Source organism: Camponotus floridanus, unplaced genomic scaffold (assembly GCF_003227725.1).
Source record: "Camponotus floridanus strain SB8 unplaced genomic scaffold, Cflo_v7.5 scaffold218, whole genome shotgun sequence".
Lineage (NCBI taxonomy): Eukaryota > Metazoa > Arthropoda > Insecta > Hymenoptera > Formicidae > Camponotus > Camponotus floridanus.
Window position 1 is genome coordinate 301,903 of NW_020229346.1, and position 26,844 is coordinate 328,746.

General features: G+C 31.0%; 4 protein-coding genes, 1 long non-coding RNA gene and 2 other non-coding genes across 9 annotated transcripts; 5 read left to right on the plus strand and 2 right to left on the minus strand.

The window, feature by feature from the left end:
- The first annotated feature begins 43 nt into the window (after positions 1–43).
- Positions 44–2,306, plus strand: LOC105256465 (protein indeterminate-domain 1). Its single transcript, XM_011266374.3, has 3 exons — positions 44–643; positions 738–946; positions 1,032–2,306. Exons 1-3 carry the CDS (start codon positions 359–361, stop codon positions 2,173–2,175), a joined length of 1,638 nt encoding a protein of 545 aa, XP_011264676.1. The 5' UTR covers positions 44–358; the 3' UTR covers positions 2,176–2,306.
- Positions 2,307–2,696: 390 nt separating this feature from the next.
- On the minus strand, positions 2,697–8,493 carry LOC105256466 (Serologically defined colon cancer antigen 3-like protein). Of its 2 annotated transcripts, XM_025408587.1 has the most exons (10): positions 8,414–8,493; positions 6,037–6,406; positions 5,005–5,547; positions 4,711–4,910; positions 4,557–4,630; positions 4,353–4,464; positions 4,175–4,237; positions 3,929–4,092; positions 3,654–3,780; positions 2,697–3,529 (listed from the first exon to the last, which is right to left on the minus strand). In XM_025408587.1, exons 1-10 carry the CDS (start codon positions 8,462–8,464, stop codon positions 3,524–3,526), a joined length of 1,710 nt encoding a protein of 569 aa, XP_025264372.1. In that variant the 5' UTR covers positions 8,465–8,493; the 3' UTR covers positions 2,697–3,523. The 2 variants fall into 2 exon arrangements, with proteins under 2 accessions (XP_025264372.1, XP_025264371.1); XM_025408586.1 differs by having other exon boundaries at positions 2,697–3,780.
- Positions 8,494–10,226: 1,733 nt separating this feature from the next.
- LOC105256473 lies at positions 10,227–11,769 on the plus strand. The gene is made up of 4 exons (XM_011266389.3): positions 10,227–10,619; positions 10,783–10,947; positions 11,051–11,246; positions 11,339–11,769. The coding sequence occupies exons 1-4, from the start codon at positions 10,617–10,619 to the stop codon at positions 11,722–11,724; spliced, it is 750 nt and encodes a 249-aa protein (XP_011264691.2). The 5' UTR covers positions 10,227–10,616; the 3' UTR covers positions 11,725–11,769.
- Positions 11,770–12,341: 572 nt separating this feature from the next.
- Positions 12,342–12,415, plus strand: Trnai-aau. Its single transcript has one exon. It is a non-coding gene; the product is annotated as a tRNA-Ile (tRNA).
- Positions 12,416–12,802: 387 nt separating this feature from the next.
- On the plus strand, positions 12,803–12,876 carry Trnai-aau. The gene has a single exon. It is a non-coding gene; the product is annotated as a tRNA-Ile (tRNA).
- Positions 12,877–12,997: 121 nt separating this feature from the next.
- On the plus strand, positions 12,998–14,712 carry LOC105256464. Of its 2 annotated transcripts, none has more exons than XM_011266372.3 (4): positions 12,998–13,168; positions 13,237–13,387; positions 13,573–13,940; positions 14,091–14,712. In XM_011266372.3, the coding sequence occupies exons 1-4, from the start codon at positions 13,118–13,120 to the stop codon at positions 14,412–14,414; spliced, it is 894 nt and encodes a 297-aa protein (XP_011264674.1). In that variant the 5' UTR covers positions 12,998–13,117; the 3' UTR covers positions 14,415–14,712. The 2 variants fall into 2 exon arrangements, with proteins under 2 accessions (XP_011264674.1, XP_011264675.1); XM_011266373.3 differs by having other exon boundaries at positions 13,085–13,168; positions 13,240–13,387.
- A 10,078-nt stretch (positions 14,713–24,790) lies between these two features.
- Positions 24,791–26,030, minus strand: LOC112637895. The gene is made up of 4 exons (XR_003122776.1): positions 25,896–26,030; positions 25,464–25,803; positions 25,093–25,314; positions 24,791–25,017 (listed from the first exon to the last, which is right to left on the minus strand). It is a non-coding gene; the product is annotated as an uncharacterized LOC112637895 (long non-coding RNA).
- Positions 26,031–26,844: the final 814 nt, after the last annotated feature.

Genomic DNA, 26,844 nt, shown 5'->3' on the forward strand with positions numbered 1-26,844 from the left:
GACCACGTGGTCAATGACGTTCGCACATGCGCGGAAAGAGTCTACCGGCGAGACTCGGGACTTTTTTCGCGATCTTTCCTCGCTTCATAAAACGTTCTTAGGCGAAGAAAGAAGACAGATAAACCTATATTCCATTCATTTTTGGATTATTAATTTATTATCCTGATAAAAAAACAATGATTATGATTTTAATATGATGTGAGAGACATGGTCCTAGCCTAACTTTTTCGCATCATGCTGTCAATTTTTTCTGTCATGGATATTCATTATATATCGCGTGCAATATAAATACATATATATCACGACGATAGTTCATCATCTGTGTGTCGGCGAATTGCACGCCCCAAGATAATCCCCAATGCCGAGGAAAGGATTGTTGACAGCCAGTGCACCGCTGTGCGAGAAGATGGTCTGCCCATCGCCGGAGGAACTGAGTGTGATAACAAATAATGTCAGATGCGAACAATGCAGCCTCGTCTTCGCGAATATGTCGCGTTATCGAATGCATGATCTTAAGGTGCACCAGCGTAAGAAATTAGATAAAATCGCGAAGGAGAACGTACGCTACCACTGCCCGGTGCAATCTTGTGTCTATGCTATAAATTCTCAGAGATACTTTAGTAGCATGAAATATCTGAAGCAAGTGCGTATCATGTATGTCTTAGTAATTGTTTGATGAAAAAAAATATTGAGATTAAATTATGTATAAAAAAAATAATGTCGAAACATTCTTTTAGCATTATCTGAAAGTTCACGCGGAAAAAAATTATGTGTGTGATCGCTGCGGTAAAAGTTTCTCCACCGAATCGACCAAGGAAGGACACACAAGGGTCTGTGGCATAGAGTTCAAATGTTCCTGTTCAAAGATCTATACTACGTATGAGGCACTACTTACGCATGCAAAGCGATCCTCACATACCTTAACAGAGAAATACAAAAGTTTAAAGTATGTTTATTCATTATATATTTTCAGTTTAATTATTGCAATATAATATAGAAAGTTTATCAATGTATTTCTGATATCTTTGCAGACATAACAACTCCAAGACAATACAAATTGTCTTACCAAGTAGAATGATAAGTAAACCTGTCGCGATACTACCCAGTCCAGATAAATCTGAAAAAAATGACAAAAATGTTAGTACTACAGGGAAAAGTACATCCGAAATTGGTATACAGACAGATGATTGCAAAAAAAGCAAAAAGATATCAAGCCCATCAAAATTCAATAATAATAATTCACATTGTAATGCAAAACGTCGAATATCCAAACAAACACAGACTAATAATTTGACTAAGGAAAAGGACTGTGGAAAATCAATGGAAACACAAACGACACAAGCGAACAAAGAGTCGTCAAAGATACATAATCTTGGAAAGAAATATCGTCGTGCATTATCGAAACAGTCGGATCATGTGTTGCTCAAAGAGGATCTTAATCTTGGTGACAATTTTGCATCGACGAATTTATTTAGTCCACTACCGCTTTGCCACGATGTGGGTTTGCAAGATTTTTGGGAGAAGAATACATCTGGCACACAAACGATACCAGAAAAGGATATGTTTGAAGCATTTAATGATAACGTGACTCAGACGGAATTCGAGACACTCTACGAGCATAGTCATAATCCTCTAATACAGTGCGTACCGAAAAACTCCGTGGCTCTGATGACATTGCCTTACGTCGAGGACGCATCAACAGTTGTCGAAGGATATCCTTTCAGTTCGGCTAACGGTATATCTCGAAAAGATCCTATGCTAACTGCGAAAACATTTGATGATAGATTTAGCAGCATAGAAACACAAACTGAACAAGCTTTTTCCCCCTCGTATTTTTATTCTGAATCTTTATCGAGATCATTTACCTTGAGTTCGAATATCGAAACTCAAACTACGGATAATCTGGATAACATGGAGCAATTGTTGTACAGTAATACATGTACTCAAACTTGCAACGAAATGCTATCCTCTGATCTAGGACTGTCCAATATACAAACTCAAACCGCTTGGTCGCACGACGACACTACAGTTTCTACCGAAACCCAAACGAAGTCTTTAATTTGCGAGACTGATTGCAACATTCCCATAGGAGCCTGTAGATCCTGGCTAAACACGCAAATAAGTCATACTGAGACACAGACCGATTTACTTAATATTTTTGAAGAATTTCAGTAAAAAGTTAGAATAAGAAATTTGTTCAAATAATAATAATGATTAAAAATTGAATAAGAGCCAGATTTTTTTTCCTTGCACTCTAATTATCGCACTTCATTAGCTCCTACTGGCCAATTTTTAATTAATTTCAAATAATTTCTAATGGCTCTTATTGTTTGTATTATTTACTTTCTTTATTATTTTGGCATTTAATTTGATTTTTATTCGATACTTATCTATATTATTTTTTTCTCTGACATACATGATAGATACAAAGTTGTTTTCAAAATCACTTTGGCGATTTATTAATTTATTATGTATTTTATATCTTTTTGCCATCTATCTCATATTTTTCATTGTTCTGCTACAATATATTTGTTATAATATATTGTAATATCCATTTTAAATTTTCTTTCTTTCAAATTAAATTATATAAGTAATAAGATAGTATTGAAGAAGAAAATTACTGGGGTTTTTATAATATTTATAACAAGATTGACTAATTGTATTATGTTTAAATCTTTTAACTTTTTTATTTGAAGCTTATTTTTAAAATGCCAAATAAAAAAGTTAACAAAGCAAGTATCATAAATGTTTCTTATCTGCAATTGTACATATGTGTGTGTATTGTTATTCAACTTTTTAATACTTTTTAATACTTATTAAAAGTATATATACACATTTCACACACATTCGAACGTACTTTGCGTATGTATCTGCACATGTATCGATTAAAAAATAAATATCATACTGGCAATATATATACATGTTATCGCATAATCTGTAACTTATCGATAGATTTATGGTCTGGAATCAGACTAACTGTACATATGTTTCGTATTTCTATTTAAAGCCTCATGTATACACACACAGTAAGAGGGTCACTTGTCAAAAATATATTTTGGCTTTTACATCATGCACTGTATTGCATAATGCATGCAAGAGATCACTTTTAGTTCTATTAGCTTTTGATAATATCACGTGATATTTCGAGTATCTTTAAAATTCACTTTTTTGTATTTACGTACAATATATAACTAAAAAAATATATATTTCTTTAATCACAAGAAAAGTTGCCGATAATAACGTCATCTGCATCTTTGCATCGTCATGATGTCGAGTGAATAGAGATTTTTGTACAAACTATTACATACAGAAATATAAAAAAATATGACAAATATTTCATAAATAATGTATATTTATACATTTGGATCAAAAGTGATCTTGCATTAGAATATTCGTATGGACGACAGCAACAAAGATGGTAATTTAAAAGTTTGCGTTGAACGTACATAGATAACAATAAACAATCGAATGATGAGTAATACGTTTCGTTGCGTCTGCAACGTTTGCTGCACGATGTATTATGTTAAACCTGTAGCATAAGGATTAACTATTAGTAGATGCACAGCAAAATTATTACAATTGATGGAGTATATGAAAAAGTGATAAAATGGGATATATGTATATATAGAAAGAGAGAGAAAAAAGAGTTATACTGCGGGGCCAGCGGCATTGTCCTCGTCGGAATCAGGTAAAAAGTCTTTGGTCCAGTCTTCTATTTTATTCATATTTTCGAGGGTTGATGCAAGAACTCTCAGATTATCCACACCGGACATTAATTGTCTGAAAAAAAAAAAAGAATTTACTAGAATTTTTTATAGAAGCAGCAACTTCTGTATATATCTTTATTAAAATATAGTACTTTTTCCTAAATTACAGGTGAAAAAAGGAGAAAAAAATTACTTTAACTAAAATTACTTTAATTATTTACCTAAGAGACACTTCGGCCGACGATGCAGCCGTGAATAAATCATGGGCGAGCCTTCTTACAGTGCGATTCGTATTAGCGGCACCAGTATTTGACTCGCCTTGTCCAGTAGTCGAAGTTCTAGCTCGAAGTTGATCGTTTTCCAATCGTAGTAAAGATATTTCTGTCTAAATTAAAAAATACATATATCAAGATCAATATATCAATCTTACATTTTATTTTACATTATGTTAATGTTTAAATACTAACTGTTAAAGCTTTAATCTTTTTTTTCAGTGATGTGACAGTGCTTTCAGCATTAACTGCTCGCTTCTGATAAAATACAAATAATATTAAAAACACAAATGTTTTCTTACATAATCTTATTAAATATAATGCAAAAGTTGCAATTTATACACAATTCAATAGATTGTGTTTCTGTACTTACTGTACTTCGTTTTAAGTTATCCTCGACTTGTTCCATGGCTTTTTCCAAGTGCGCTGTTTCCTCGTGTTCAACTTCTCTCTTGGACAGCAGTTCCGCTTCCAATGAACGAATTCTGCAATTCATGCAATAATCCGTAATTAATGATGATATACGATGATGAGCAAGAAACTCTATCAGAAAACTATTTCAGTAAGCTGCAATCACCTTTCAGTCTTTTCACTTATTTGCCTTCGAGCTGTCTCTAATTGCTGATGTAACCTTTCATTTTCGAGTAGAAGCTGCAAATATATATATATTTTTGCATTTTTTTCTATATAATCTTATCTATTAGACTTTTCTGCTAATTCTTAATAATTACCCTTCTTTCTGTAGATTCTATCATACTCGCGCCGGTAGGTTCCGAGTCTGCAGATCTATTATATATGGGTCCGTCACTTAAAAAGTCTGGCAAAGATTTGTGAACACTCGTTTCACTTCCTGGCAGATTACCGTCTCGTGTGATCGCATTCACATTGGGATTAGATTCGGCAAAGGGTAGTGGTAAGTCAAATGGAAACTCTGCACAGAAAATAACTTATCCTTATGAACTTTGTAGGAATATAATTTAAAACACAAAATTTAATGTACATATATATGCACAGTACACAGATACCTCTGTGTTCAGGACGAGGAAGATAGGGTGTATTTTCGTCGAGCCTATCCTCAAACACAGGCAAGTCAAAGTGATTCGAATGCATCGACGCATTCGATGCAGAATGGTCTCTATGTGTCGAGCCTTTGTGCAGCGTCTCGGTGAGATCGAACGATCGTAAGTCGTCGCCAAAGATTTCAGGGTCATTCTTCTTAGTCTCGTTTCGTAGTCGGGATTGCCTATGTTCCATGCTGTTCAACGCAAAATCTGGTAGATTATCTACATCGGGCAATACCGGCTGATCAGTTTCATGATTCAAATAACATTGTTCGATGACCAGATGATCCTGTACAAAATCCGGCAGTTCCGTTGGATTTCGGCCTGAATAAACGCCACTACTACTGGCACTATCTTTATCAAAAACGCTGCCAGGACTTGACGTGGGGGATGAGTAGACTTTGGGACGTGCCCCAGTATTATGATAGTTAGTTTGCTGTGTGCCATTCTTCAGAAAGGCCTTGAAACTAAAGGGATTACTGTCGCGACGTAACGAGGTATCCTGACCTAAGCAAACAATTATTTTCATCACTCTAGTTTACAAAACAATTTATAATTGAAATGTATGATACAACAATAATATATAGCAAGATTGAGCATTTATCCATAAACTATTACAGTCTACATCTACACATAAATAATATAAATTATATTTAACATGTCATTATTATTAACAATGAGTAGTTTACGAAATATAGCTGATCAAAGATGCTTCATTTATAGAATAGTTTAAATATATTAAAATTTTAATATTTCATGCGTCACAAAAAATCAAATTCAATATAAACTGGATTTAATACTATTAAAAAAAGTATATATTATATAAATATTACATAAATATTATATTTTACAATTATTGCTCATATTGCATTATGACATTTAATTTATAACAGTTTACATGGTTTAAATGAGAAAATGTAAACATAATGTAGACAATATGTAAATAATTCATGTAATTTTAAAATCTCACTCAACTGATATACAGTAAATCCTAACCTGTCGCCTGCTCGACGGGTTGAGTCCTGAAATTGGAATTGTCCGATGTCGGTGACAGACGGTTGTTCCTGGAGAGATCTCGGCAACGAACGGTCATTTTCTCTTCATCGGACGACGAGGACAAGCGAGCGATATCATTTTTGCATCGCGTTGCCTCGCAATCATCAACGATCGCCAACGTCGTTAAATCGTCCTCGTCGGATGACGAGGAGCACAGGTTGCGCATTAACAAGGATCTAACGTACGAATCCTCAATTACTTTACGGTTCGCCATAACCCTTCGTCGAGCGAACCATTTACTGCTCCCTAAACTTGACCTCACCGAGACAAGAGGCCCTCGCTCGTCACGTCTGTCACCGTCCACTCGCTTCTGTTCCGCAAACCAGAGATGTCAGACAGAGATACTAGATTGCAGACGCAACAGCGCGTAAAGGGGATACGCATGCTTGTATTTTGTTGTCAGTGATGACAGCTCCCATCCTCGCGCATGCGCATTGAATGTGGTATCAGTAAAGTAACTAAATCTCATGAAAAGAGGTCCTTTATGGCCCCTGTTTGTTTAATTTTAAAATTTATTTTTAAATATTTGAAATTTTTTAAAATTAATGAAAAACGTGAAATGAAAAAATAATACATGCATAAGTTATATTAATTAATTAATTTACTTAACTTGCCTTTCGCGAGATCTGGCGAAAACTGAAGCGTTCATCGCACATATGTCATGCGTGAAAAAAGGAGTCCATTTAAAACACTACTGATTGTGTCGGGTAAAGTTAGTTCTTTTTATTTAGGATCTGTTCTTTTCAGCTGCACTGCTGCACTAGTGCAATTAGTTAGAGTGAAAGAAAGCATGTTTGTCTCTTTCTAACTTATTGCACTAGTGCACTTTGCTCTTTATTCCACTTACTGCAATAATGTACACTAAAAATGACAGATCTATATTAAAAATGATAGATCTATATTTAGTAGTTGGAAAGAAAGAGAGGAGAAACGAAAAGTGCATCTAGAGAATTTAAAAAAATAAAAAACAAATTTAAAAATAATAATACATAAAGATTAATATTATGTATTTTTTTCATGAGGAATGTGGGGCGCACATTTATGCATTTATTTATTTAGATGAGATTTACTTTAGAGCACATTCAGTATTCAACTTTAATTTTATTTTCTCTTTCTTATGATATACAACATAATTACCTGCAAATGCTATCATTTTTGTATGCTTACAGTGATACAGAAACAACATTACGAGTACTATATTTACAGATAACATCTGTATAACAAAAAAAGCACCAAAAGTCTAATGGTGAAAAAAGCATAAATATTGTAGACCAGCATAAGTATCAACCAATTATTCCAACGCTCTATTTCATTAGAGTTGCAATTTTCTTTTATAATATCATGAATATTATAAATAAGATAAAGATTTCAGTACGTTTCAAATAAATTTATATATTTTATGTATGTAATACTGCGCACACATATTAAAAGGTGATAATATCGCAGTTATAATAAGATACAATCCTGGCAACGTAGCGATGTTTAGATTCTGAAAATAATTTAATTTGATTTATTTTTGAGAAATGCGCACAATACTTGAGAACAAATTATTTTTGTGCCATGTATTACCTGTGTAAAATTCCACACACTGTATCATATTGTCTGCGATATATGAAAAGCTTCATCAATGAAATATGATTGAGATATAAGAAAAGTATTTGTAATGTAGTAATATAGTACTTGTAATGAACGTTAATGTGGAATACATAAATATTTTATATTTTAATTTCATATAATCGAGATGAGATAAGACACTCATGATTACTTTAAAAATGTGTCCACAAATATCATGTAACTTCAATAGCTGCACATTCGTCAAATTAATCCTATTACGTTAAATGAATCACAGCAGCTTGTTTTAATTTAATCAAACCAATTATATTATATGCTTCTCATTAAAATGTGTAAAACTGTACGTCGCACATTTAATACGATTAATATACTACGTAATAAAATGTAATACACTAATGAAATAATTAAATATTATTTTTGAAAGCATGATAAAATCCAGGCAGCATACGCTTGTGTTTACATTCGACATCCAAAGCACTGAGAGGTTAGGTTAGATCGAAAAAATTTATCGTTTAACAGTTGGCAGCCCTACGAGATAGGCTGTGCAGCACTGCGCGTATATAAAATAAATTTGAAATCGCTTCTAGCTAACCATCTTCACGCGATCGACTTTATTTGAATTGCACCGAATCGAATTATGATGCGGCGCCGATTTGTCCGAATGTAATTCGGGACATCGCGATGCTGTATAAGCGTCGAATGAGCACAAATTATCACGCAAATATGATAAATCAAATCTACTCACCGGCTGTTCCACAGGCCGCTCCTCCTCGGGACAGTTCGCTCGCCTCGACATCCTATTCCGATCTTGATGCACACAAATCCACACGATATCATCAACGCGAACGCGCGACACTTTAATCGGCACTCCCGATATTCGTTCGCATCCGATAATCATCATCAAGGGCGCGAATAACGCGACGCAACTTCACTCCATCTTCGCAATGACGCCATCACTGAATATCGTCAAAAATCGCTGTCGCGCGTTTCCATCGACACACTATAAAAGTCGCGCGATCATCCTTCGACACTCTCGACGCTCGTTCACTTGCGATATTCGTTTAAAAACGGTTAAAAGATGCGAAAAATGCGGACGTACGACGATCCGTGTAACTGCGTATGACTCCGATTCACGCGCCAACATGGCGGCCGTATGACGCGTTTGACGTAGCAGTGACGTAGCAGTGACGTTGCAGTCACGCGCCAACATGGCGGCCGAACCAGTGCGCATTCGTTTCTGCGTATGGCCATTCCTGCGCGCAACTTTGATTTCTGAATATTGTCTACGGCTTTAATTAATAGCACATAATGATAAATATATAAAGATGGAATCAATTAATCATATTGGTCATATATGTAGACTTGCCCGAAGAAATAGAAAAAAAATTGAGATATATTTTTAATTTCTTTTTCTTTTAGTAAAGGATGGAAATGTCTATTCATAGGCTTGTTCTTGTTTTCCTCTTTTGTGCAATTTTGATTCAATATATAACGTAGAAAATTCATAGTATATTGCATTTATTTTTATATATTCACAACTATAATATTCGCACGATCATTTTTTGACATTTACAATACTCGTGTACCTTGTTCTCGATGTTCACTTTTAAAAGAATAAAGAGAATTATATATAAATGTAAATAAGTTGTCCGAAGAGAGAAAGAATTGAGGGATATTTTTAGTTTTTTTAATAAAGGTTGGAAATGTCTCTATTCATGATAGAAATGCAAAGAAAGAAAATTATTATGTTTAAAATAATAATTTCATATGAAATACAAAATTAAAAGTTACATTATAGAACCTTGACCTTGTAAAAGCGTAATAAAACATTCAAATAGTAGACAGAGAAAAGTCTAATTGTAAAAGAAAAAAAGTTGTTAACTTAACTAAACCATTTAACTTAATTATTATCTTTTTAATTGGAATATTTAACTATTCTAACATGACATTTATTGAACTTAAATATTTGTAATTTTTGCCCCTTTTGCTTCAATTTTTATTTGCAATAATGAAAGATCGCGTTTCGATGAATTTATCGTCGCTACAATTTCATGTCATTTATTAATTAATTATTTGTCAATTGTAATAGTCGAATTATTATATTTCGATCTAATCGCGATCGTATTTTTAATAGAAACGAAATAGAAATAGAAGAATAATCATTGCTCGTAAAGATTGCAACAAAGTAATAATTTATAATTTTGATTCCTGTATAGTATAATCGAGTATCGTATTTCGAGAGCAATCAACTATTTATTAATAATAAAATTGTATATAACTTACGAATAATATTTCACTTATTCCGAACGTTAATATCGCGACAACGGCGAATAAACTTTTCAAAAAAGTTCAATTTAACTATTTCATATATGAGATAGTTCTACCAATCACTGATACAAAAAACTCGTCAATTGACCAGTTGGTGAAACTGTTCAGTCTTGAGTATTTTCTTAAAAGAGCTGTTGGCGCACATACATAAAGGTGCAATTTCATTGATGCTAAAAAGTAGCGTCAATGAAAAGGCCGCTTTAGCATAAATAAATATAGATAGCGCGTTATTTTGACAGATGTCAATACTACGCATATATACCGCTATTTTAATCTGTACTTTCTAAATTTGAAGTGAAATTACTGTATATTTAGAAGAGTTTTAAAGAAAAAAGAAGAGAAAATAGAGCAGAAGAAGTAGTTGAATGAATAGAGCGTCTTTATTGTCATTTCTCGTATGACATATAAGTTATCTCATTGTTTTCGTAATGTATTTTTCTTGCAAGAACGCATGACTGATACTCCGTTTAAAATTGAGAAGAGGTTGGGAACTAATCTTTCTACGCATTATTAGAAGTTTGTCAACGCTTGTTAATAATTTCTTCAAGTTTGACATTTACCGGTACATCATATCATCCGTATTTGGATCACTATTATCAATATTTTGTCACACTAAAAAAATGGTAAATATAATAAAAAATTTCTTTAGTTAAAAATACGAATTGTTGTATGAATAATAATTTATAAGAAGTATATTTTAGTAACAATAATAAAGTAAAACAATACTAAAGAAATATGTGAAGAGAAATACAAAATAATTATACATTTATTTTGTTCCCATTATAGTCTAATTACTATTGCATCTGTTGTAAACAATTATCTAATGACAATTACAAAAATATATTCGATGAAAAATTGCTAATCAAGACACAAGGAAATGTTAGAAATAATGAGGAATTTGATAAATGTATGATTTTGAGAGATGCTATTGAACTAATTACTGGCTATACGGTAAGTATCATGTAATAATAATTTATATATATGCGATATATCATATGTATATATAATGTTTATATAATAATTTTACTCATTATGTTTTTGTTTTTATTTTCAGATATTGAAGATAGATGATGCAGTTTTGTGTGAAACATGTTTTCAAAAGGTAGAATCTTACATAAAATTTCGTTCTGAACTTGTTGCATCATTTGAGAGATGCACTAATATCCAAGTTCCAGACATTAATCTGCCAAGTTCCAAAAATATGAAAATTACAGAAAACAAAACTTCAAAAACGCAAATCTCTGATGCAGGTTTGTTTATAATAATCAAAATATTATATATATATATATATATATATATATATATATATATATATGCATTGTTGATAGCAATTGAATTTCAGGATCAGAAGTATTCAGAGAAGTAACAAATGTGTGTGAGAATAATATTCTTACAAAATGCAGCGACTTATCAAACAGTGAATCTGAGGTTAATGATTCCTTATATTATTCTAATGTATTGCCAAACTTTCAAACTTTTGCTGACAACACTTCTGATTCCACTGATGATTTTGATGATAATTCAAATATTGAGATATCTCGTTCAAAGATTCCGAAAAGCGATATAGAATCAGATGTAAATGTCTGTTCTGGCGAAGACAACAATGGAATATTAGAATTAGCTATCCAATGTAAACATAATGACCCTATCAATATTAGTTTAACTGAATCTGAAGAAGATTATGATTATGGACCAAATGTCAAAAAATTCAAGATTTCAAGTTCTTAAATTTTATTTTGATTTTTCTTTAATTATTGTATAATTTATATATGCAGAGGCTATGTATGTATGTATATATATATATATATATATATATATATATATATATTTATTATATATTTATTATATATTTGTAACATATACTATATTTAATAATATAATATTATAGGTATTTCTGCATTCAAATAATTTATCTTGTATTTATTTTCTTAATATAATATGTATATGTCTTATCATTCTCTTAAATTAAAAAAGAGATAATAAATATATATTAAAATATATAATGTAAATTTTATTACAGTCATTTACAAAAATTAGTTATATTAAAGAGTGAAAACACATGCGTAAATTTGTTACAATAATGTTGAAATTTCAATATAATAAAAATTGTATCGATTAGGTAGGATCAATCATACAAGAGATAAAAGACAAAATCAGGACTTTTTTGACAAATTTAAGTCTGCCAAAAAATAGATAATTTTTTAAAATATTTATCATACTTTATATGCATTAAATATTTATTTTACATCTTGTATTGAAAACGTCTTCTTTGTATTTAAGATATATTTATCACATTTTATGAAAAAGATACGTTAAGACCGAAATATTGAGCACCCTAAGCAACTGGCCCATTAGCTCAGTTGGTTAGAGCGTCGTGCTAATAACGCGAAGGTCGCGGGTTCGATCCCCTCATGGGCCAAGTTTTTTGTTTTTTGTTACAACCACAATCTTCTATATATCGTACTAAATTGCTAAGTTCAATATTAAAGATTAAACAAGAGCAGCTATTTTAAATTGCAAAATATATAGATTAAATTAATATACATCGTGTTATATTTCAATTTGCTGGCAGTTATTAAAATAAATTATATTTTATAATAATTACCTTTAGTATCTGCTCAATTGAAATGACTGTTCTTGCTTCATATTTTTAGCATCGAAATTAATATATAATAGTCTGTAATTACAATATAGATATAATGTATGCATATATTAAATTCAAATAAAATCTTTTTATGGGGTGAACTATAGTTAAATAAAAAAAGTTTTAATAGTACAATCGAAATGTTGATCCACTCAAGCAACTGGCCCATTAGCTCAGTTGGTTAGAGCGTCGTGCTAATAACGCGAAGGTCGCGGGTTCGATCCCCCCATGGGCCAAATTTTTTGTTCTTATACAATATAAGAGAAATATATAATAGTATTTATAAATAATTTTTATAAAAATAAGAGCGAAACATTTTTTTCAATGTGTATACTTGTGTAATTTATTTTGAAAATCTTTAATGTGCTTTAATGTCAGTGATCAGTGTGAATTGTAACGCACATTTGTTTTATTATTTGTTAAAGGGATGGTATATATTATTATTTTGAACATGTAATTGAAGGACTCGTTTCTTCAATGGCATTTTCCCGGACTAAATTCCAAATTTTCAGTCTGCTCGTATCAAACGTAAGACTTTTATTTCGATTAATATTTGTGCAGATATACAGCACTTGTTAATCCTAATTTATTCTCAGAAGAATAAATATAACCTCTTCTTGCGACAACAAGCATGGCATTGCGCCAGTGCCAGGCCTGTCTTGTGCTCGAAAAAAAATATTAACGAGGATAATTATGACGACAATAAAGAATCGTCCACGGCCACATCAAAGACTTCCGAACGTTATGGTAAAAAATTATGTAAAAGATTTATCATACAAACAGTAATAGAATATTTTGTGGAATTTATAAAATATGATACAAAAATGAAAAAAGAATACATTTTGAGAAAAATTTTGAGAATTTTGAGAAAGAGTCTAAAGAATTTCTAGAAAATTTCGTCTCTTTTAATATAGTTATTATTGTCCTGACAGGAAAAAGAAAAAAAATGCGCTTCCTGAATTTCCGAAAAACACCTTCGACGAAGGAGCGGTCAAGGATTATTAATTACAAGGCGCAAAACCATCCGGAACGAAAGTTGACGTTTTGGGAATACGTGTTTGGTCCTAAAAAATCCTTATCAAATCCTTGTCGGGTAGTTTATCGTCAGAGACAAACGCGTCGCAAGGAGAATCCACGATTATGCGATTCGCGTCATCAGGCGACGACTGGAAACATAATCTACATCGAACCAGTTAAATCTTCGAGGAATTCGAAAAATTTAAAATCGCAGTCATCACCAATGTACAAAGTGCCTAGAGCTGTATTATTGAATAGGATGATACTAGATGGTTTCGACGAGGTATCAAAGAATTTTAATTAATTTATTTCTGTCAATATCTTCCCGAGATCGGAAAAATCAGAAATATTTTTTAAATGCGATTTTTAAGGACATGTTTTGTACTTTTTAATGTTTATTGTATTAGTGATTTTATTATTTCATTGATTGTAGAATATTAATAAATGCAAAGGTAAAACGATAACGTTTACAATGACCAGAAGACCGTACGATGAAATGAAACCACCTTCGAATTTAAGAAAAATCGTCGAACTTCGAAGAGACGTCAAATTGGAAGATAATGAGAAATCGATGCCTCAAATATCGACACAGATAAGCGCGGATGAAGCTTGCGATTCGATGGCAAAAATATCAGCAATGAAACAAGAAAAACCGCGAAGACTCTCGAGAATTGAACAATTAGAAACTTTGGTGAATGAGAAAAAGTTTAAACGCGCATCACGAATAAACCCGGATTCTGAAAAATCCAACAAATAATATAATTAATTATTCAATAATTAATTAGATGAATTTTTTTCTCTTTTACGGCATATTTAAATTATTTCTTAATGTTTTTTAAAACCAGAGATTGTAATAAGCAATAGCAGCATATAGCAGAAGTTCTCAAGCAAGAGAGCAAATCAGCTATTCGTAGTGGCATTGATATTCTTCAACACTATCACCTTAATCATCGCAAGTGTCGTTCTGCTGATGCGTTCTCTCGAAGTAGTATAATATAATTCTCTCTGTAAGTATAATATAATTGGCTTTACATAGAATATATAATGCAGGAAGATTGAATTATATAAAAAAATAATGAAGCTAATTATACAATTAATATTTACAAAAAATACATTTAAATATATATTATAAGCAAAACATTTTTCTTGAATTAAATAAATGTATACACCACGTCTCTTGTCGTTTTGTCACGCGACAACAATGCAATAAAATCTCAAAGAATGACTCACTCGGGATCAAAATAACACGCCACTCGCTGCACAAATAAAAATCATACAAATTAGTAATCATCCATTGCAAAAATGATGAAGAACGATCGCGCTTTGAAGGATATCGACGAACGACGTACGAGCTGCTCGAGTCTTCCCGCGAGAATGTCAAGGTTCGTTCGAACGCGTGACGCGCGTAAACATCATACACTTAAGGTGCAATTTCATTGGCGCTAAAAAATAGCGTCAAACATTGGTAGAACAAAGAAGTAAGTAGTTGCTTCATTGTTTAACCAATGGTTGACGCTACTTTTAGCATCAATAAAATTGCACCTTTATGTATGTGCGCCAACAGCTCTTTTAAGAAAATACTCAGGACTGAAACAGTTTCACCAACTGGCCAATTGACGAGTTTTTTGTATCAGTGATTGGTAGAACTGTCTCATATATGAAATAGTTGAATTGAACTTTTTTGAAAAGTTTATTCGTCGTTGTCGCGATATTAACGTCCGGAATAAGTGGAATATTTGTAAGTTATATACAATTTTATTATTAATAAATAGTTGATTGCTCTCGAAATACGATACTCGATTATATGATACAGGAATCAAAATTATAAATTATTACTTTGTTGCAATCTTTACGAGCAATGATTATTCTTCTATTTCTATTTCGTTTCTATTCTAATATATGTGTACACACACACACACACACATTTGGAATTCTAATATAATAAATAAATATTCTCTCTGATATTATTTGATCTAAATATAATTTGATTCAGAACGCGCAATAAAACGATCGAATAAAAATCGAATAATTAACATAACGGAAATATATATTTTTAAAGTTATATAGAAGTGTATTTATATACAAGTATATCTTTAAAGTCACACACACACACACACACACACACCACACACACACACACACACACACACACACACACACACACACACACGTACTAGTACACGTACACACAGATTAATAATTTATTAAACACACATCTTTAAAGTCACACACACACACACACACACACACACACACACACACACACACACACACGTACACGTACACGTACACGTACACGTACACGTACACATTAATTAATTATTTATTATTTATTATTTATTAATTATTTATTAAACGATTAATAAACTTCGTGAAGTTATTTCCATTTTTATTTGCAATTATGATCTTTAATAAAGATTTCTCATCATAATAAAAAAATTTTATATTGTTTATCAAAAGTTTAAATTAGATTTAAAAGTATATTATTGCCTTTTTTCAGCGATAATAATTGATTATTTCACTGTACCTATTTCCTGAATAGCTATCATTACAGAGATCGCGAGTTTGACAATACAATAAAATTAATAATAAAATTCCAATAAAATTAAATACAAATTAATTATAATAATTAAATATAAATTTGTTTATAATTAACTTTTACTATGTTGAGAAAAGTTCTTCGATTCTTTTGGAATATCTTAAAGATTCTTTTATAATTAAATTTTACAAAATATATAACTATTAAATTTATAGTATTTTATATTTAGAAATGAATAGGTAATATTTCATTTTTATGTAGATTAATTATACAATATTATTTATTAAAAGAACTAATATATCTTTTATGGATCTTTTTGTTAAGTTAATTATTTAGATTTACGATTTGATTGTTTTACTGCGTTTCAATCCGAATTATATATTTAAATGATCGAAAAATAGAACGATAATAAAATAATAAGCAATATATCTATTTTAAGAATAGTGTATATAAATAATAAATAATAAATAATTTTTATAAATTACTCACCGCGTATGTCTCTGGCTGCTTCAGGCTCTCTCTGCTTTCTGACTGTCTGATACTTTTTCAGATGTCCTTCTCCTTTGTTGTTTCATCCTTTGTTGTTTCCTCGTAGCACTCACGTATTCACTCGCAAACAAACAATTATATTTCAGTTAATTATATTTCATCAGTCATATACAGAAACGATCGCGAGACACTTTGCACGGCACTCGCGATCGCAAAATAATCATACGAGATACGTATTTTTATTATATTATTATTATTTTATTATTATTGCAAGAGAGGAACACAAAAATTACAATAATTCGTTCAATTTTTAAACGAAGCCAAAATCATGCACCACTCGATTCTTGCACTAATTAACTATCTATCTTCTATTTGTTGATGTATAATATATGCATAATAACGCGAATCATAAGATTAAAATATTAAAGTAATGTAAATTGATGATACAGCAATCGTTTAATTAATATGATATATATGCATGCAGTTTAGGAAAGTTTAAAACATCGGGCGAAATCGAATTTCATTCTACGCAATGTTAAAGAAATAATTATTATTCGTAAAGTTCGATAATCGGAGAATATTGCAAGAAAATTTGTAATTTTTGCCCCTTTCGCTTCAATTTTTATTTGCAATAATGAAAGATCGCGTTTCGATGAATTTATCGTCGCCACAATTGCATTTATTATAAGAGTTAATTATTTGTCATTTGTAATAGTCGAATTATTATATTTCGATCTAATCACGATCGTACTTTTAGGAAAAGAATTCGATAATACGGAGCGGTCCGTATCGCTACTTTCTCCCGTTGGAATGTCGCCGTGCGAATGAGGGGAGGTCGTCGCGTATGTAAACAATAGCGCGCTACGTCACAAGGCCAAATGACGTCACAAGGTCGAATGACGTGTTAGCTCGCTGTCGAAATATTTAACGCGTACTGTGACGTATGTGAGAATTGTATTTATATCAAGTATATTTTTAAAGTCACACACACACACACACACACACGCGCGCGCGCGCGTACACTGAGAAAAAAGTTGTTAACTCGACTAAACCGTTTAACTAAATTATTATTTTTTTAATTGAAATATTGAAATATTTAAGTTAAATAAATGTCATGTTAGATTTATAATAGTTAAATATTCCAGTTAAAAAGGTAATAATTAAGTTAAATGGTTTAGTTAAGTTAACAACTTTTTTTCTTTTACAATTAGTCTTTTCTCTGTCTACTATTTGATTGTTTTATTACGCTTTTAGAAAGTCAAGTTCTATAATGTAACTTTTAATGTTGTATTTCATATGAAATTATTATTTTAAACATAATAATTTTTTTTCTTTGCATTTCTATCATGAATAGACATTTCCAACCTTTACTAAAAAAATTAAAAATATCCCTCAATTTTTTCTCTCTTTGGACAATTTATTTACATTTATATATAATTCTCTTTATTCCTTTAAAAGTGAACATCGAGAACAAGGCACACGAGTATTGTAAATGTCAAAAAATGATCGTGCGAATATTATAGTTGTGGATATATAAAAATAAATGCAATATACTATGAATTTTCTACGTTATATATTGAATCGAAATTGCACAAAAGAGGAAAAGAAGAACAAGCCTATGAATAGACATTTCCATTTCTTATTAAAAAATTAAAAATATCTCTCAATTTTTTCTCTCTTCGGATAATTTATTTACATTTATATATAATTCTCTTTATTCCTTTAAAAATGAACATCGAGAACAACTCTCTTTCTTCAGGCAAGTCTACATATATGACCAATATGATTAATTGGTTCCATCTTTATATATTTATCATTATGTGATATTAATTAAAGCCGTAGACAATATTTCAGAAATCAAAGTTGTGCGAACGTTGCGCGCAGGAATGGTCATGCGCAGAAACGAATGCTCACTAGTTCGGCCGCCATGTTGGCGCGTGACTGCAACGTCACTGCTACGTCACTGCTACGTCAAACGCGTCATACGGCCGCCATGTTGGCGCGTGAATCGGAGTCATACGCAGTTACACGGATCGTCGTACGTCCGCATTTTTCGCATCTTTTAACCGTTTTTAAACGAATATCGCGAATGAACGAGCGTCGAGAGTGTCGAAGGATGATCGCGCGACTTTCATAGTGTGTCGATGGAAACGCGCGACATCGATTTTTAACGATATTCAGTGATGGCGTCATCGCGAAGATGGAGCGAAGTTGCGTCGCGTTATTCGCGCCCTTGATGATGATTATCGGATGTGAGCGAATATCGGGAGTGCCGAATAAAGTGTCGCGCGTTCGCGTTGATGATATCGTGTGGATTTGTGTGCATCAAGATCGGAATAGGACGTCCCGAGGCGAGCGAACTGTCCCGAGGAGGAGCGGCCTGTGGAACAGCCGGTGAGTAATTTGATTTATCATATTTGCGTGATAATTTGTGCTCATTCGACGCTTATACAGCATCGCGATGTCCCGAATTACATTTGGACAAATCGGCATCATAATTCGATTCGGTGCAATTCAAATAAAGTCGATCGCGTGAAGACGGTTATGCTAGAAGCGATTTCAAATTTATTTTGTATACGCGCGCGCAGTGCTGTACAGCCTATCTCGTAGGGCTGCCAATTGTTAAACGATAAATTTGTTTGATCTAACCTAACCTAACCTAACTTAACCTCTCAGTGTCTTTGGATATCGAATGTAAACATAAGCGTATGCTCCCTGGATTTTATCATGCTTTCAAAAATAATATTTAATTATTTCATTAGTGTATTACATTTTATTACGTAGTATATTAATCGTATTAAATGTGCGACGTACAGTTTTACACATTTTAATGAGGAGCATATAATATAATTGGTTTGGTATTAGGTTAGATTAAATTAAAACAAGCTGCTGTGATTCATTTAACATAACAGGATTAATTTGACGAATGTGCAGCTATTGAAGTTACATGATATTTGTGGACACATTTTTAAAGTAATCATGAGTGTCTTATCTCATCTCGATTACATGAAATTAAAATATAAAATATTTATGTATTCCACATTAACGTTATTCATTACAAGTACTATATTACTACATTACAAGTACTTTTCTTATATCTCAATCATATTCAACCATTTATTTCATCGATGAAGCTTTTCATATATCGCAGACAATATGATACTGTTTGTGGAATTTTACACAGGTAATACATGGCACAAAAATAATTTGTTCTAAAGTATTGTGCGCATTTCTCAAAAATAAATCAAATTAAATTATTTTCAGAATCCAAAAATCGCTACATTGCCAGGATTGTATCTTATTATAATTGCGATATTATCACCTTTTAATATGTGTGCGCAGTATTACATACATAAAATATATAAATTTATTTGAAACGTATGGAAATCTCTATCTTATTTATAATATTTATGATATTATAAAAGAAAATCGCAACTCTAATGAAACAGAGCGATGAAATAATTGGTTGATACTTATGCTGGTCTATAATATTTACCCTTTTTTCATCATTAGACTGGTGCTTTTTTTATTATACAGATGTTATCTGTAAATATAGTACTCGTAATGTTGTTTGTATCACTGTAAGCACACAAAAATGATAGCATTTGCAAGTAATTATGTTATACTTATATATCATAAGAAAGAGAAAATAAAATTAAAGTTGAATACTGAATGTGCTCTAAAGTAAATCTCATCTAAATAAATAAATGCATAAATGTGCGCCTCACATTCCTCATGAAAAAAATACATAATATTAATCTTTATGTATTATTATTTTTAGATTTGTTTTTTATTCTTTTAAATTCTCTAGATGCACTTTTCTTCTCTCTTTCTTTCCAACTACTAAATATAGATCTATCATTTTTAATATAGATCTGTCATTTTTAGTGTACATTATTGCAGTAAGTGGAATAAAGAGCAAATCTTTTGGCATATTTAAAATGTACAGGAAAGTCAGTTTTATCTGATGCGTTTTTTTCAGAAATTCTTTTTTTAGAAATATCTGAAAAAATTCATACGTCTTTTTTAATCTTAGTCTTTCTAAATAAAAATTAGAATAATAAATTTGCAAAATAATTTGCTTTAATATATTTTTAGTGCAAACATATGAAGCAAAGTGCTCAAGGTGCATCACTATGAAAACATCGATAGAATAAAAAATAGATCGTATACAAAAAAATTAAAATATTTACACTACATATTTGATATAGCATTTAATCGATATATGCAGTAATACGGTAAAATCTAATTTTCTCTCGAATTTTTTCACGAAATTTAAATTACTAAAAAAATATCAAATATTCAAATTGTTTAATAGTCTTGTGAAAGAAGCAGTTAGCTCGCTTAAAGAATCTTTAGAAAAAAAAAATAAAAAAATTCTAAAGAAAAAAAAGGACAAGAAATTTTAAATCTCACATGGATATTTAATTTTATACTAATATTTTTAATGTAACACTTCATTTATAAAGATTTTATTTTGTGAAACGTTTATACATAAAAGTACAATGATTATACGGCTTCTTTAATCTATTGTTTCATCTTCGCATGGTTTTCGTTTAAATAATAAAATATTTGTGCCTCTGGATATTTTTCTCTGGAAGCTTTATGCAATGTGTGTAACTTAAATCTGTTAACGTACAAGTATTAGAGTAATGGAATAAGTATATGTAATTTGATTAAAAACACGTGTTTTACATGAACTTTTAATTACATATTTTGTTATGTTACAAATAAAAAAATCATGCTTGCGCGATTCTAACAATTTACCGACATGCACAAAATGATAACTTTACCGGCAGTCGAAGTATCTGGACTACGTAATTCTGGCGTTTAACGCGAATGCAGATGGCGATACTAAACAGCAAAGAAAGATGGCTGCATGAGTGAAACGCGAGGCGCGAAATATTGCATTTCGTATATCGTTCTTTGTGAAAAAAATGTGTGAAAGTATTGTACGTATTCGCGATTAACAGTTCGGTATTGAATACTAATCAACGCAAGTATAATTTGTCGTGCATTGGATATCTCTTTAAACTCTGTATATGAATCGCTCTCAGTCTTTTAAAATGCAAAACTAAATATTGTAAGATTTGACTTTGGAAAAGCGCGATAAAACAATCGAATCATTCGTAATTCATATCATTAGCATAATATACTATGAATTTTCTACGTTATATATTGAATCGAAATTGCGCGAAAGAGGAAAAAAAGAACAAGCCTATGAATAGACATTTCCATCCTTTACTAAAAGAAAAAGAAATTAAAAATATATCTCAATTTTCTTTCTATTTCTTCGGGCAAGTCTACATATATGACCAATATGATTAATTGATTCCATCTTTATATATTTATCATTATGTGCTATTAATTAAAGCTGTAGACAATATTCAGAAATCAAAGTTGCGCGCAGGAATGGCCATACGCAGAAACGAATGCGCACTGGTTCGGCCGCCATGTTGGCGCGTGACTGCAACGTCACTGCTACGTCACTGCTACGTCAAACGCGTCATACGGCCGCCATGTTGGCGCGTGAATCGGAGTCATACGCAGTTACACGGATCGTCGTACGTCCGCATTTTTCGCGTCTTTTAACCGTTTTTAAACGAATATCGCGAGTGAACGAGCGTCGAGAGTGTCGAAGGATGATCGCGCGACTTTTATAGTGTGTCGATGGAAACGTGCGACAGCGATTTTTGACGATATTCAGTGATGGCGTCATTGCGAAAATGGAGCGAAGTTGCGTCGCGTTATTCGCGCCCTTGATGATGATTATCGGATGCGAGCGAATATCGGGAGTGCCGAATAAAGTGTCGCGCGTTCGCGTTGATGATATCGTGTGGATTTGTGTGCATCAAGATCGGAATAGGATGTCGAGGCGAGCGAACTGTCCCGAGGAGGAGCGGCCTGTGGAACAGCCGGTGAGTAGATTTGATTTATCATATTTGCGTGATAATTTGTGCTCATTCGACGCTTATACAGCATCGCGATGTCCCGAATTACATTCGGACAAATCGGCGCCGCATCATAATTCGATTCGGTGCAATTCAAATAAAGTCGATCGCGTGAAGATGGTTAGCTAGAAGCGATTTCAAATTTATTTTATATACGCGCAGTGCTGCACAGTCTATCTCGTAGGGCTGCCAACTGTTAAACGATAAATTTTTTCGATCTAACCTAACCTAACCTAACCTCTCAGTGCTTTCGATGTCGAATTTAAACACAAGCGTATGCTCCCTGGATTTTATCATGCTTTCAAAAATAATATTTAATTATTTCATTAGTGTATTACATTTTATTACGTAGTATATTAATCGTATTAAATGTGCGACGTACAGTTTTACACATTTTAATGAGAAGCATATAATATAATTGGTTAGGTTAGATTAAATTAAAACAAGCTGCTGTGATTCATTTAGCGTAATAGGATTAATTTGACGAATGTGCAGCTGTTGAAGTTACATGATATTTGTGGACACATTTTTAAAGTAATCATGAGTGTCTTATCTCATCTTGATTATGAAATTAAAATATAAAATATTTATGTATTCCACATTAAGGTTATTCATTACAAGTACTATATTACTTTTCTTATCATCATATTCTCAATCATATTTCATCGATGAAGCTTTTCATATATCGCAGACAATATGATACTGTGTGTGGAATTTTACACAAGTAATATGTGGCACAAAAATAATTTGTTCTTAAGTATTGTGCGCATTTCTCAAAAATAAATCAAATTAAATTATTTTAAGAAGGATCCAAAAATCACTGCATTGTCAGGATTGTATCTTATTATAACTGCGATATTATCACCTTTTAATATGTGTGCGCAGTATTACATACATAAAATATATAAATTTATTTGAAACGTATAGAAATCTTTATCTTATTTATAATATTTGATATAAAAGAAAATTGCAACTCTAATGAAACAGAGCGGTGGAATAATTGGTTGATACTTATGCTGATGTACAATATTTATCCTTTTTTCATTGTTAGATTTTTGGTGCTTTTTTTATTATACAGATGTTATCTGTAAATATAGTACTTGTAATGTTGCTTCTGTATCACTGTAAGCACACAAAAATGATAGCATTTGCAGGTAATTATGTTATACTTATATATCATAAGAAAGAGAAAGTAAAATTAAAGTTGAATACTGAATGTGCTCTAAAGTAAATCTCATCTAAATAAATAAATGCATAAATGTGTGCCCCACATTCTTCATGAAAAAAATACATAATATTAATTTTTATGTATTATTATTTTTAGATTTTTATTCTTTTAAATTCTCTAGATGCACTTTTCATTTTTCCTCTCTTTCTTTCCAACTACTAAATATAGATCTATCATTTTTAATATAGATCTGTCATTTTTAGTGTACATTATTGCAGTAAGTGGAATAAAGAGCAAATCTTTTGGCACATTTAAAATGTACAGGAAAGTTTTATCTGATGCGTTTTTTTCAATAGAAATATCTGAAAAAAATGCATATGTCTTTTTTTTTAATCTTAGTCTTTCTAAATAAAAATTAGAATAATAAATTTGCAAAATAATTTGCTTTAATATATTTTTATTGCAAACATATGAAGCAAAATGCTCAAAGTGCATCACTATGAAAACATCGATAGAATAAAAAATAGATCACATACAAAAAAATTAAAATATTTACATTACATATTTGATATTTCTGCAAATATTTCCATTATTTTGAGATTGATTTGTTTCATGATATATTGCAATAATTAAAGTATGATTTCTGATATAATCTGCCATGAGACTGCAGAGAAAGCCAGCTTTAATTCTTTATTTTGTTCAATATTTTTAATAATATAATAATTAAATTAAAGTTCTATGAAAATATGCTTGAAATACTAAATAAAAAAGATTGTTTCTTATGTACAACCTTATACAGTTTAAGTAAACAAAAAATTATTTTTAATAATATACATATATAAATTGATAATTAAATAAAACAATTAATTAATTAATCTACGTTTTTTTTTAGCTTTATGTCTAACATATATATATATATATATATATATATATATATATATATATATTTATAAATAAAAAATGTTTCTTTCTAATATAAATTAAATAAAAAGTATAATATGCCTTTAAATACTTTATATTCACGCCTATTGCAATAAACCAACCAAAGAATGCTTTTACATTCCTTCTTGTACTTTGGCATACATATCCTTTATGCCAATTATCTCGCAACATGCTTTTATCGCATGATGACAAACAAGCCCATTATCCTTCATGAATTTTCTTTACAAATATATTTTTATATTCTCAAACTGTGTAAAGAAATCATGTAACACTGAAAAATACAAAGTGATATTAAAAGAGAAGAAATAAATTTTATATTATATAGTATCGACAAGTATTTTCTTACCAGTGTGTTCCTTATATGTAGGAATATACATTAATCTTTGACCAGCCCTATTTTTAATCGTCTTTAGGGATGCTTTGGCTTTTCATAACGCAAATCCAGCCAATCCATTTCCATTCCCAGTTACTATAAATGAATTGATTCTAGTCTTACGTGCAAAATTACTGGTCATACAAGTTATCATTTTGTTTTCCAAAATCCAGGTTTCAAAACTTTCAAATGTATCTGCAGAAAACAAAGATATTAATTATATAAGATTCTAATATTTAGAACTGAAACATCAAAAAAAAAAATTGAAAATAGACATCATATCACATGATTTTTGTATGTATGTAATTTAACCATTATAATCCAATAATAGCATAAATATTAACCTTTTCCAATAAGATCTGATTCAATGCTTCTGCCATCCATTGTAACACTCCTCCAACCACATTCCAATGGCGATAATTTTATTTGCATTGGCCTGGTCTGACTTTGTGGTAATTCCATTTTTGCTTTCTTTCAAAATTTACAAGCAGTTTCAGCTGTTGAATTAATTCTTTTCCTCTAAACACAGAAGTGTTCAGACCAGGAAATTGTATTGGAATTTTTCCCATGCCAATAATTTGTTCCTTATTTAGGTCTCTCTTTTCACTACTCTTCTTGCTCTACCTCTGCGTCTTCCTGCATTACTGATACTTGTCACATCCTTTCATAATTCATCTTCAGGTCCTATAGAACAAAAGCACAGTGAAATGCAAACTATTTTCTACTGTAAATATAAACTATTATCAAAATGCTATATCCATAAAAGTTCTACTTACTATTCGCAAAGAACATAGAGTTTCTCACATTATTTAATAAAGTGACTATTTTTAATAAATGTGAATGACTGACAAGCAATAAATTAAACAATATTAAACAATAATATATACCTGAAAAAAATTTCATAATTTTATTAGAATTAAATTGATAAATTAATTTTAAATACATATTACATGTTAATTACATATAATGATTTAGAGACAATGATATATTTCATTTGCGTTACCATTGTTTACAGATTGAACATTTTTATCAAAATATTTACAACTCTACAAATATGTAGCATATGACAAGCCATTTTTAAAATCTATAAAACAAATAACAAAATTGTTCATAGTTTTCACTCTGCTTTGTCATAGTCTGCTTTTAGGCGATCTCTGAAAGCAATGCATCCTATGAACAAAAAAATATAAACATGAACTACGATGTCAAATATACGAATGTTTTCAATGGGTAACATAATTTCGGATTATATTCCATGCCTCGTACACGAAATGTCGATAACATAAGTACGCAAAACATTTGTATATATTAAATAAATTTGTAATATAAATAAGTTTTGTGATCTCTCCTCTGTCTATCTATTTATCTATCTATCTATCTATCAAGTATAATTATTAAAATATATTACCCGATATTATATTATATTATATATTAATCACACATTATCTATCACCACCATCGCCATTATTATATGTAATTTAATATACACTACCGTTTAATTAAAAAAATATTTGCCTCAATTAATTTCAATCAGAAAGAAGAATAAGAAACATCATATATCACTTGGGTAATTCCTAAAGGCAATACGTCCTCTGAAATAAAATCGTGGACATGAACTACGAAGCTAAATTTTGAATGTTTTCAGTAGGTAACATTATTTTGATAGTTCCGTCGATAACACAAGTATCGATAATGCAAAACGCTAAATTTTTAATACAAATCTAT